General features: G+C 41.8%; 1 protein-coding gene across 4 annotated transcripts in view; it reads left to right on the top strand.

Moving 5' to 3' along the window:
- The first annotated feature begins 1,776 nt into the window (after window positions 1-1,776).
- KLHL5 (kelch like family member 5) overlaps window positions 1,777-13,622 on the top strand; it is a 50,990-nt gene continuing 39,144 nt past the window's right edge. For 2 of the 4 annotated variants that reach the window (XM_025165568.2, XM_088131157.1), the window contains exon 1: window positions 2,526-2,634. Coding sequence is in view for 1 of the 4 variants with exons in the window: in XM_007426448.4 (XP_007426510.1) it covers window positions 2,606-2,634 (29 nt within the window). In the remaining 3 variants the exon portion in view is untranslated. Of the gene's footprint in view, window positions 2,139-2,525; window positions 2,635-2,697; window positions 3,512-13,622 lie in introns of those variants that run through there. The other 2 variants (XM_007426448.4, XM_088131158.1) reach the window with 2 other exon arrangements.

Raw genomic sequence — 13,622 nt, forward strand, 5'->3', positions numbered from 1 at the left:
AATCGTTTCTCATGCATTACTTATTTGTCACTCTTTGATAGATGGCAAATCCTTTTGCTATTTCTGTTTTTATAAAGAAGGGGTCCCATTTCTAAAACAGACCACTTAGAACCTGTATTCGGCAATCTTTGTATTGATGGATCAGGGAATAAGCCCCACAATTCTATTTTTTTGATGTCAACCGAAGAAGTAAGAGGAAGGTAAGGGCCAAGAAATTTTTGGGTGTATGCAGTTGATGCAATTCTTAAAAAGCAAAAGATGAGAAGTTTACAAATAAAAGATAGCCTGTGATTTGGTGCATGAAGGTGGTAGAAGCAAGGATGGCTTGGAAGGGCAGAAAAATATGGAGAAGTATGTTGAATGGTGTTGGTACAAACTAGGTTTAGCTGATCTTTTCCTTTCTTTCATGCCTTTAATTTCTGTGGCTTATTCTTTCTTTTTCCTGTGCTTTGCACAACATGCTTATCCCTAAACATCCATATAATGATTATGTATGTATTTAATTTGTCATGGTACATTAGCAGGAAATACTCGAGATCCAAAGCGTGAATCTGGCAGATTGTTTTTATGTATTTATTTTCTGGGGCTTACATGCCACTTCAGTTCAGCTGAGCTTTGAGCACCTCACGTTCCCTTCTACAACAACACAGTTAAAATAAAAATATAGGAAAATGAAATAATACAAAATAATGACAACAAAAAGGAATCCTAAAAAACAAAGGATGCCGAGAAGAAAACATCCAACCCCAAGCCAGGTTGAGGGTTCTAATTAATCCTAGATCCCTCCTAGAGATAGATAAATAGATGGATAGATAGATAGATAGGGATTCATCTGATATCAGATAGGAAGCTATTCCAGAAAAGTGGGTCTGCAAGAGAAGGCTCTGTTTTAACTGTGATGAGACATGCATTCTCATCTACAGTCATGAAAGCTTTTGAAATAACCTTGAGACTAAGCCTCTGGCTTTGGTTCACCAAGGAAACTCTTTTAGTAGCGTTTTATACAGTGTCTTTATACACACCCATTTACATTAGGGTTCTACCAAGCACTTGAAGGAGCACTTCGCTAAGCCTGTTAGCGCGAACAAAGCACTCCTTTGCAGGGCATAGCCGGTCTCCTTCGAAGCCTTCCTGGTTTTTTCATATGCCCAGGCGCACACACCACGGCTGTACTGGCAAGCCTAGAGGAAGGACCATCTGCGTACTCGTTTTTAACTTTTACCTGTCACTTCCCATCAAAAATCCCAAAAAATTTACGCAAGCACAAAGCTGCAAAAGCCTTGAAGCAGTCATACAGAGCCTTCCAGCAGACACAGCTGCTTTAATGTTTCAAGAATGGGTGCTTTCTATCCCCCTGAAGGGCAACTATGGGGGGAGTTGTGACTACACAAAGTCCCACTCCTTTTTACACGTCACAGCGCAGATAAAAACGAGGTAGGACTTTGGTTGTCACAGGCACTTTTTTTAACCCTCCCTGCAAACACCCCTGGGCCCCTCAAGAAAACACATACCCCTCTTAAGAGGGACTCCATCTTTCCGGAGAAGAAACTGCCTCAGGAAACATCCTTCCCGGAAAGGGAGTTAACATCGCCCCGCCACCGCCTCAGGAACGGTTGGCTAACGCTTTAAACGGCTCGTGCGGAAAGGCAGCCGGCTTTTTCAAACAGCGTAGCCCCGCCCCCGTCGTGGACTCCGCCCCGCTCGCGGAAGTGAGCGCTCCGCCCCGTTCCGCCAATCCTCTCCCCCCGCCTGGTCGCGCGCGTTCCAAAGCGCGAGACGGGAAGCGGCCGCCCGCCCCTCCTCCCTCCTCCGCATCGGGTTCCACTTTCCGTTGGGGCGATAACCGTCGGCGCGCGCGCCCGCCAACGTTCGATGTGGCAGGGAGGGCGGGGGAGGGAGGAAGTAAAGAGGGGCGAGTTGGGCGTCGAAGAAGAGGCGTGGCCTGACTTCCTCCTCGGACCCGCTTTTCGCCCTGCCTCCGTGGGCGGGCCGAGAGAAAGAGGGCGTGGCCGAGCGGCCGGGAAGGAGGGGACTTCGCTGTGGAGCGGGGAGGGGGCGCCTCTCCGCACGTCGCCTGAACCCCCTTTTGTCCTGTCCGCCCCCCGGTCCGTTCCTCCCCCGATCCAAGCGCGGTTGAGGTGAGAAATGGGGCTGGCAGGGGCGGCCAGCATCCGCGGACCCCTCTTCCCCTGGCCAGGGCTGCGTGGGGCTGGGGGGGCTGACCTCCTCTGCCTTTTCCTCAGTGGGTTCCTCCAAGAGGAGGGGGTCCTTCAGGGGCGCTCTACTTTGGGCTCAGCCCCCGGAGCCACTTCTCTGCCCTGGGGGTGGGGGAGTGAGTTGATGCGAAGTCACAGCAAAGAAGCCGCTCCTGAACATGTGCAGAGTGACCTTCCTTGCCGCTCTGGCTCCGGGCGGCCTCGATGCAACGCAGCCAGCCTCTGCCGTCTGTTCCCGCATCCGGGCAATAAGATGACAGTATGGGTCCAGAGGGGCGTCCCACTCACTTTACGCATCTACGTTCTCAGGTTCAATCCCCTGCCTGTCCCGACGCCGCCCATCCTCTAGGAAAGCCGAGCAGAATGCCATCTGGTTCCCCAGCGTCTGGATGCCCTTTATCATTTTAAGGCGCTTCTTGTAAGTATGGACTAATGCGGGCGGTGACTTCTGCAGAATTAATGGAACGAAAGGTGTCATTTGTGCAAGATAAAGACTAGAACAGAAACACACTGGCGTAGGCTTTCACAGCCGGTATCTGTTGGGCTTCAGGATTCAGTGACCACAGTTTCCAGTCGTCTAGGCCACAGTTACTAAACCCCGAGGCCCAGCACTGCCCACTAGAACCGAAAGCCCCCACAAAATGAATGTCCTCGTGCATGCCTATAAAAGGGAGGAAATAAGGCACTGGGGTATGCAGCTGTGCCTTCCGTAAGTATGCCTGTAGTTCTCACTTTTGTTATTGCACCATTAAATTTAGTTTTTAATTTTGGTATAGACGCATCTGGCAAGCAAAGGTTGCCTTCCTGTCAAAGGACGTGAGTCATTAGACCGCCCCAGTCAAGGTTTGGCCGTGATTTGTGGATCCATCAAGATCAGTTAAATCGGTGGGGAATCTGCAAGTGTAAAAGAGTTTGTACCCAGAGCAGCTCTCATTTGGATTGAATCTTGCGATTTGGAGAAGCTGTTGTAATGCAGCATTAAAGTAATTAAAAATTAATTGCTGTGGGTACTCATTCACGTTGTGGGGCAAAGAGGTTCAGTGGAGGTCCTTTTGCTGCTGCTTTATTTTATCCTGCCAGGAATGATGGATTCAAATTGTGCAAGGTTGAATGGCGGGGAAAAGGGTGTGTCTGAATGACATTTGTACTGTTAGATTTGAACTGTCTTTTTTCAGGCAGCGGGTTGCCTGAAAATGATGCACAGAGAGAACTATGGAATATAGGAGTAACAGTGCAATCCTTTGTGCCTCTATTCAACCGTAAATCCTACTGAGTTTATTGGAGTTTGCTTCCATGTAAGTGAACGTTGCAATCTAAAGATGTTTTACACCTCTAATTTATAACAGAAACCTAAAAAAAGAGATGAACCTTATAACCCTTTTAAATTCAGAGCTCTTCTACTTTATGCTTACATAGAGTGGAAGAAAAGGAATTAGTACACTGGTACCCATGAATAATTGTGCTCAGTACTCCATACCAGTATTTGTCCCAGTATTTACCATTAAGAATTTTGTTTTGTTCTGGATCTATATATTATTTTAAGGTTTATCCATTTTTATCTGAAGCTCAGCACTAATATGTAACTTTTCTTTGGACATTCTTTTTCTTGTACCTCCATCTTTTGAATAGAAAGCCAGTGGTTAAAGGCACCAAGCTAGAAACCAGGAGGTGGTGAGTTTTAGTCCCACCTTAGGCATGAAGCCAGCTGTGCGACTCTGGGCCAGTCACTGTCTCTCAGCCCTAGGAAGAACAGTGGCAAACCACTACTGAAAATGCTGCCAAAAAAACCTGCATGGACTTGTCCAGGCAATTGCCAGGAGTCAAGACTGACTTAAAGGCACAAATATATCATTTGAATAATCATAAGTAGGATTCCATGGAGACTTTAGTATCAGTTCCAGGTTCTACATTGCAATGCATGATGGTAAGCTAAACATTTGAAGATACATTTGAAGATGTGTAATAATTTTATGTATTCCCGTATTTTTACTAGTATGTCATAAATCTGAGGATGAAATATATTTGCTGGCCTCTGGTTATATCCTAATTCATGGTAATGCCCTAATTTGTTTAGCAACATGAAACAGTATATAACTGGCTTGATTTATGGTAAATGGAACATATAATTGCTTGATTTAAATATGTTTAATTGCATCTAACTTGTACTTGCATTTTTTTTTGAATTTGTTGTCAAGTAAATATATTTTTTATCATGAAGTCAGAAATGCATTACCTTGAATGAACTGAGACAGGTGCATATGACAACCGGTAGTGTGCAGGTCCACAAAGAAAACACCAATCATTGATCCACAAAGCCACTATTGTATGAAATGATGCAATTCAATAAAACATGAAGAGCAGTCCAAAATATATCTGCATCCATGAAATGAAACACGTGGAAGATATTAGTGTGTTTGGAATTTGCTGCAGTACTTTTAAAACTGTTTATGAAGGGGTGATTTATGGAAAATGTTTGGATAGAAAGTTGGTTAGAGCATAATGCAGATTTTAAGAGCTATATGGATGTTACTTTTTAATGGGCATTACTGATACGAAAATTCACTCTTGTGAGAGACTCTTAAAGGAAATAATCCATAATATTTTCACTTGAATAGCTGCAAAATAAACCTATCCTCTTTTATGGTTTTAAAGAGCAAGTATTATTTTGAGAAATGTTTAGTTAATTTGATTTTTATTAAACGTAATTTTAATTAAAATACACTTAGCTTATGTCCCGGTTCCAACCATTTTTTGGCAAAGTGGACCTGCTCTAGAAAGGCTTTGTACCCTTGGTTTAAAGTAGCAGTATTATGGTTTGGATGTTTGCTGGATTGGACATAAAACAGTTGGGTACTATGAAGCTTTGAAGGACTGCTTTGCTTCAGTAAAGCTTTGAACTCTCTTGAAACATTTTGTGAAGCAAAATGAAAGACAAGTGTCCAAAGTGCTTCACTTCAGTCTTCTTCAGAGCTCTCCGAGCTGGTTTCCTCAGAGCTTGTGCTGTAGGAGAAAATTGACAGGACCTCCTTTGGAAAACAGGAGAAAGCTGAGGTGTTTCCCAGGCCAGGGTGCTCCATGCAGGCTATGGAGAATACCACAGTGCACATGAGAGAGGCTAGTAAATAGACTTGTTGGCATGGATCAAGGAGTTACCCAGCCTAAGTAGATGGAGGACCCAATAGAGTATGCAGGAGGTGGCTGTACAAAGCACCCCCCGTTCTCTAGGGTGCAGAAGGTATGCCATACTTTGTCCACTACAATGTCTTTACTAAGAGTAACACTCTTCTGTGTGATAGGTCTTTTTCATCTGATAGTATTCCAAGGCTTCCTCAAACTTGTTTAGAATAATAATGCCAATACATCAGAAAAAAATGCAGCCATTTGCAGTATTTAGTGTATTCCAGAATTCTGAGCTAATAAGAATTAGAATAGAACCAAATCTATGAATTCGGGTACATCTGGAGTAGTTTTGCATTAGTAATAATTTTAAAATATTTTCTCAGATTATTAAGTGCATTTACAGTAAATGAACTTTTTCACAAATCCTTATAGACTTCAGTGGACTGTGATATGCCAAACTCTTGTTCTGCTGTTTATGCATTGCTTTGACATTTCATCAATTCAAATAAGATCCTTTCAAACATTCCAAAATAATGATAATAAAGTAGGAAATAGAATTAGTAAATAAAGTGGTTTCTATTGTGATACAATTGAACTCATAGGACATTTCCTTCTAATATAGATGCTTGTCCCTTAGGTTATTTTCTGAGGCCCGTTTCAAGTTGTTCCACCTAACAGAGTGGGCCACTCTCATCTTACCATTAACTACCATAAAAATGAGATAACAATGCTTTTTTTTGGTGGCTGAAAGTATTTGGATGACATGGTTCATCATCAGGAATAAATTATTAGCAACATTGCTCTGGAAGGGCACATTGGCCTTTTCATGCTTAAGCATAATGTTTGGATACAGTGTTTATATACTGTACATTGCTGTGTATTCAATATTCACATTTCCATCTGCAGGGGAAAAAGGGATATGAAGATAGTGTAACAATTCAGAATGCAAGAAAAATATGAAATACACAGTTGCAATCAATCATCATGTTTATTTAGAACTGACTGAAAGCACATATGAACCAACTGTATTTGATCACGCAATGCTTATTATTCACTACAGTGACAATAGTGTATTTTTAATTACACATGCTATCTTTACAGAATTCACAGAAGGAAATTAAGCTGAATCAGAGTTGGGAATGATGCCAGCTTTTATGTGCTGTGTCTTTAGCCATTCATTTCATTTACAGTACATAGCAGTAAATGTGGTCCAGTGCTTCCTAACTGGTCTTTTGTTTTAAGGGAACAAGAGCACACTTGGAATATATTATTCCTTGCATAGCTTTTGTACTCTGGTTTGAAATTCAAGCACAGGACCAATTCTGCATTGCCCATAGAGAGTAGATTTTTCTACTAATTAAATCTATAGACTATAGTAAAAGCATTCCCATTGTGGTTTCAGGCATTGGGTCTCGTCTTATTTTAGGATAACTGTTCTGTTTCAATGCCAATTACAGATAGTCCTCAACTTATGACTATTCATTCAGTGATCATTTGAAGTTACGAACACACTGAAAAAAGTGACTTATGACCGGTGCCCACAGCTACGGTCATTGCAGTGCCCATGCGGTCACATGATCAAAATTCAGGTGCTTGGCAGCCTGCCCACACTTATGACCACAAGGGTGCTTCAACTCCCCCCACCTACCTATCTCCCCCCTATCTGTGCTCCACCACCCCAGCTGACCTTCGCCATCTTCTTTCTCCAAATAGCCCCATTGTAGAAAGCACCTTTGCAAAAAGCTCCTGGATTGGACATCAATACACTCCTTTACAAAAAGTTCCTGGACAGGGCTGGGTTGGGCTGGACTTTTGTTTTGCACTGCAGGGGGGGGGGGGAAGCACCCCCTTCTTCCCTCCCTCTCCTATTTTTTTTCTCCCCCTGCGGGTAGACCAGCCCACTCCCAGGAATTTTGGTCCTCTGGCCACAATAGGTGCGCAGACCAGGCCCTCATGGCCCCCTTGACCCTCTCTCCTGTTTTCTGCTGGATAGACTGGGCCAACCTTAGCCCTCTGGAACTCAGGCTTTTTGGCATACTGCCAAAAAAAAAAAAAAAAAAGCCAAAAGCAGCACCTGAGCAGCAGTATGCCAAAATGCCCCTTTGCAAAAAGCTCCTGGGCAGGGCCAGGCTTTTGGCTTTTTTTTCCCCCCACAGCATGAAGCAAAAGCCCAGCCCCACCCAGGAACTTTTTGCAAAGGAGCTTTTTGAAGCAGAAGACGGCAAAGGTCAGCTGGAGTGGCGGAGTGCAGGATGGCAGGGGGCTCAGAGTGCAGGGTGGTGAGGGTGACTGTGGCTTCCCGGGGCGTAGCAGGCAGCACCAGATCTGCGCAGCTCTGGGGCTGCTTGCTGACTTGCAAGGTAGGGTGCAAGATGGCCAGAAGGGCAGAGATGGGGAGACATAGGTGGGTGCGGGGAGTTGGAGGCAGTCCCTTATTTTAATGAGGCTCAGGGCTGGGATGGACCAAGCCCAGAATGGCTCGAATTGGGGTGGGTACTCACTTAATGACCCACGATTCTCAGTTAATGACGGCAGCTGGGACTGCCGGGATTGTGGTGGCTAAGTGATGCAGTCACGTGACATCTCACTTTACGACCGCATCGCTTAGCGATGGAAATTCCAGTCCAATTTTGGTCGTAAGTCAAGGATAACCTTATTACTTTGAAGTTTTCTGTAACTGAGTCTAAAGTAACCTCTGTGCAACTTTGCACAGATAGGTATGCATTGAGGGATATAGAAGCAAGGAATATGCATAAAGGCTGTTGAAGAAGAATCTTTTAAAATGGATGAACAGCTTTAATTTGCATTTCAATTATTAGTTTAGACAATGTGTATCATTTGAGTAAGTATTGTTCTGTGAATGTTGCTGCTACATTTCAAGTGGGTAACACATGCCCCAGTAGCTGGATCATTGCATCCCATCAATAATGGGCTTTGTAGACTTTGTTGACAATTGTATTACCTCCTCATGTCGAGTGGAGCTGATCATAAGGATCCTTCCCACCAAATAACTGCTCCAGTGCTGGCTGGGGACATCTGCTTGGGAAGGAAGGACTCTTGTGACTGGGAATCTCTGAAGGTACAAAGTATATGAAGTCCCCACCCATAGTTTGAACATTCAGCTTGAAGAAACCGAAAAAGGAACTCTCTTAAAAGGCTTCATGTGTTAATAAACTCTAGACTATCAAGGTGTCTAGTGAAAGGAAAGCTTCTAAGCATATTCAGTGAACCTACTTACCTTTTCTTCTAAACCTTCATATAATGTATATATGATGGTTCAGAGTAAAAGAGATGGCCTTTGACCTCTTGCTTATTGCTGTCAGGCTTTTAAGTCAAATCCCTGAATACAGCTACAGAGTGGGTTGTTGTTGCTAATTTGGAAGTGTACTCAGTGAGACATGTATCTAAACAGAAATGGATAAGACGGTGTTGTTAGTCTTCCCACAATTTCAGAAGTGCATATAGAATAAGTGTCAACTGGATTTTTTTGGTGGGGCAGCAATTACATTTGTCTTTCCTTCTAATAATTGCTTATAGAATTGGAATTATGCACTTGTTGATGGCTTTAAGAAAAAAATACAAATGTAATTTTATTTAAGAATAACATTTAATGGAGGTATTAGACCCATCTATAAACGAGCAGTTTTGGTCACTTCTAAAGATGTTAGGTATATGAACAGGAATTAAAATTTCATTTAAAAAGATTTATGCTTATTTATTTACAAATATATAAACGGTTTCAGTCAAGGATATTCTAAACAGTGTACAAAGGGAACAATCACAGCCAATACAATAATTAAAGCTTTTCTTAGGGCTTTAGCTGTTTTTTGTAAGAAGAATTAGTTTTATATCAGGCACCCTGAATGTTCTTGGATTTACATTAAAATAAAAAGTAATCTTCCCTTCAAGCTGAGCTCAGCTCCTGGTGACTTCATGAACATGACCATGTAGTTTTCTTGACAGCATACAGAAGTGGTTTCCTCACTGCCTTTTTCCAGGATATTTTTTTAAACTCCCATTCTAGCCTATCGCCCTTGGATTCCTTGATGGTCTGTATTCCATGTAATAAACAAAACCAGCCCAACTTAGCTTCCAAAGCAGAAAACGTAAGTCAAGTCCCGCCACCTGCTGAGTCCTTTGATCCAGAACTGGCAGATAAAATAAGTAGACAAATCTGTGTTGACTCGTTAAAAAACAAACAAACAGATATTTGCTTCATTTTCTCTTCTTCTTGCCCCTTCCTACCAGTGACAGTAACTATGCTATACTTTTGTTGTTGTTGTCCAGTGGGCCTGCTATACAAACCAACTCAGATAAGCATTGGAGAGAGACAATGCATTGGTCTGCTAGACTTAAGGATATAACACCTAAACCATAGTTTGCTTTTCATCAATTTAATCTTGGAAGTTCCGTGCCTGCCTAAATCAATTTGGCAATTCTTCCTTTACATGTAAATTTCTGGTTGGGATAAACTTCTTAGTTTAAATCAGTTGACCTTTTGTGCAGAGACACATTTTGGTACTTAACGAGAAGGGGATGCTGATCAAAAATGCCACCAGAAATGTTAGAAAGTAACTTCAGTGTAATGGTTAGTTGTCAAATATAGACAAAAAAAAGTCAGTCTAGCTTGAAAGTAAGATCCAGAAATGATTTAATGGACTGGTCCTTGAAAATAGTTATGGGGCATAGGATTCCCTCATTCAAGGATGTTTTAATTATTCATTGTATTGGTCATGATAGTGGAAGGATGTTATCATCTGATTGTTCAGGAAGAACACTGACAATAAGAATTCTTCTGTGCATTCTTGGAATGCATAAATGTCTCCATGCAGTTCATCTGATTTTTTTTAAAGGGAAGTGTTGCTTTCAGGCTTGTTTGTTGATCCTCAGGTTCCAAGGTCTAGTGACTATATTTGGGATTTTAAAGACATATCTCGGGTACCTCCCATTAGAGAGAGACAGTTGCACACTTATAAAACAGCTTCTTGAAGAACAGAGAAAGTAAAAAAATAATTTTACAGCAAACTGGTGAGGTTAAGGCTAAAAGGTAAGAGTGTATAAAGCAGAGATGAGTGATTCTCAACCCCCCAAATTTTTCTTTTAAACCAATAGCTTCTTTATAGTGGTGCTTAAAAGTTTGTGAACCTTCTGAATTTTCAATATTTCTGCATAAATATGACTTAAAATGTGATCTGTTCTCCACACAAAACCTAAAGCTAGATAAAGAAAACCCAATTAAACCAATGAGGCAAAAGCATTATACTTTTTCATTTATTTATTGAGGAAAATGAAAAGCTTCATAATTGGTAATGTATAATTTTAAATACATGTTATAAATACATAAATATTTATAAACCAGTAGTTTATTTAATTTCTCTCTCTTTCAGAGTTTTTTGCCCAGTACTGCAAACATACAAGTCTTTTTTCCATTCTGGGTCATTCCTGAAGTTTTTCTGCCTCTGTCTTCATATATCATCTACACATTTTCATGTATTCATAAACATTCGGACCTCAGTTAAGCCCAAGGTCCTCCCCGCCAACCTCCATGGGCTTCTCCAGTCACTAGGGTTCATCTGCAGTTCTTATTTATCACAGGTAGCTCTGCAATCCTCTCCAAACTTCCCCAGTCCCCACACAGGCAGTAAGATGGAGCTCCCCGCTTTTTTCAGTGTCTTTTTTTAAAAAAATGTTTCTGCTGTTGGCCTGATTGGTGTGCTGCAAATCAAAAGAACTGACTTGCAGTCTCCTAATAATGTTTCTGGCTCAGAACTATTCTAAGTAAATGAAGCTTAGATGGCAGATGGCTTCAGGCCAAGTTTTCTATTTTGTGGCTGCACAGAAGGTAAAAACAGGAGAGGAAGAGAGCTTGGCAGGTACCATGGGAGAGAGTTGATTTGTGCATGACTGCCAGAGCCATCATTTTGGAGACCCTACATTTAGCAATGCCACACGCTCCTTGGGATTAGCTGAAAACAAAACTGAATTGGGAATCAACATTCTACTGATGTGTCCAACCCCCAAACTATGAATAACTTCCCCATTGGCTTCATATAGATGTTGAAAAACACAAAGGAGAAAACAAAATCCCAACGAATCACAGAAATCAGAGAGCAAGGGCCATGCAGTAGGCCCCCAGCTGCTCCTCCTGCAAACACTTCCACATGTCACCGTTTCCATTTTGTTCCCGCCCCCACCCGTCATCTTAGAACAGTTTGAAATAGACTGGCAGCTGTCATTGTTCCTGCCAGCCCCAGAATGCTGAGAACAGGCAGATCAGACCATGAGCCAATTAGTGTTCCTTCCAGCCTGTGACTGGAAAACTGTAAAAATTCAGTCATCGTCCTGCTCCCAGCTACCACCATCCTGTAGTAAAGCCCCTCTGCTCCACACAAAAAAGGAAGGAAATTGCTGGAACCCCCTCTCCATTTTCAGTTCACATTGGGGGCATTTGGCTGTTTGCTGATAAATCCAAGCAGTTGATATTACAAGAAAGATCCCATCTGTAAAGCCACCATCTCTCCTATATATATAAAATACACACTGAGCTATAATAATAGAATAATAACATTGGGGCATCGTCTGTAACCAGGTGCTTTTCTTTGTAGTCGTGACCATGACTTTGGTGACTGAGTGCAGCAGACAGAGGAAATACGTTCTGAACAGCAGGCATTAGGAGCACTGAAAGCTCTGTGGGTGGGGAAGGAAAAATTGCCTTGAAATCTGAGGCAGAGTGAGCCAGGAATTCCTTCTGTGTCAAAAACAAACCACCCATCAGCTCAACAGAGCTGTAGTGTTGCAAATGTCCACCTCCCGCCCCCAGGTTTGATTTTGTTTCAGATAAACTGGTGCAGAGGCAGAAAAAAATATCACCTAAATATACCAATTTTTTGCAATTGGGCAAGTCCAGAACTTATTGCAAATTGGCACAAAGCCTTGCATATAGGGGCCCGTAAGGAAATAGGGCTGGAACTACCATAAAGAGTTGAGGGAAGTTCTGTGTCAGTCAAACACCTTGGAGGATGGTCTGGTTAATGAGTCAGCAAGAAGATCCGCAGAACTAGGAGAGGTCACAGTAACTACGGCTGCTTTTCTTCCAGTCAGGCTTGGATCAAGATTGCAGGATCCAGTGCCGTGAACAGCATTGTTATGGATTGTATTAAACAGTCTTCAATTCTAATGTCAAAACCAAATGGAGACTGTAGAGCCTCTCACAGAATGTTAGATCTACCTCCATAATAATGGGCATGACTTTTGTCTGAATAATACTTGGGTGGGAGAAAACCAGGAAATACCGGGGTTATAGGCTAGCCTAGGAAGTAAAAAAGAAAAACATCCTGGAAGAAGGCAGCGGCAAACCATTTCCATAGTGTTGCCAAGAAAGTTAAACGGTTCACGAAGAATCAGGATGTATACCTTCTCATTTCCTGCCCCCTTTTAGAGAGAAAGAGAGGAAATGTTAAAAACAAAACAAAACCTCACTCTGCGGACAAGTCAGAATTGATGTATGTGTTTAGAAAATTGCAATTATGCTCTTCTTTGTATTTTCAAGTAGAACGGACCATTTATAAAAGATAGTTTTGGGTGTATGCACTTTGTGGCTCTCAAGGGGGACCTGTTCATGCGTGTTCCTTCTGTTGGCACTGACACTCTCAAAACACAGGGACTTCAAACTGCCAGATACTAATTGTTGTTAACACAGCGTTAAATCTTCTTTCTCTCTCTCTTTTCAAAATATAGTTAGGTAATTCAGTTTGGATCCTGGTAGTCCCTGTTCTACAATTACTAGTACCCTTATTCTTTTTTTTTTGTATACGCTTAACCTTTCTGAGATAAAATAAAATGCAAGGTAGCTTACAAATAGAAAGTCTAAATAATACAAACAAACAAACCTGATAATACACAGCAAAAAATAAGCATTGTGAAAAATTCTTGTAGAAATCATATTAATGACAAACTAAACAATTTAAAAGCTCAGCTAAAATTTTAGTTTTTAACAAATCTACAGTTATCAGCAATGCAAAGCAGATTAGAGTTTATTCAGAAAGATCATACTGAGCACATGAGATTCTGGGAATTTGTTCACAAGTGATCATTATGAATAGAGGCTTCTGAAAAATAATCCATCTTTCATTCTCTTTTCCCCTTCTCTCTGTGCAGCTTGTGGTTCTGGTATAAGCTGAGTTTTGCATGTCATATTAAAATCATGTGAATTCTTACCATTAAGCTCCATAAGTCTTCTCAAATTCAGAATTCTGCTTCATGCAGCTTTTTTTTTTTTTGCCATAC

The sequence above is a fragment of the Python bivittatus genome, unplaced genomic scaffold (assembly GCF_059951505.1).
Source record: "Python bivittatus isolate LINGU-HERP-01145 unplaced genomic scaffold, Pbiv_v1 ctg000970_np1212, whole genome shotgun sequence".
In the NCBI taxonomy this organism is placed as follows: Eukaryota; Metazoa; Chordata; class Lepidosauria; order Squamata; family Pythonidae; genus Python; species Python bivittatus.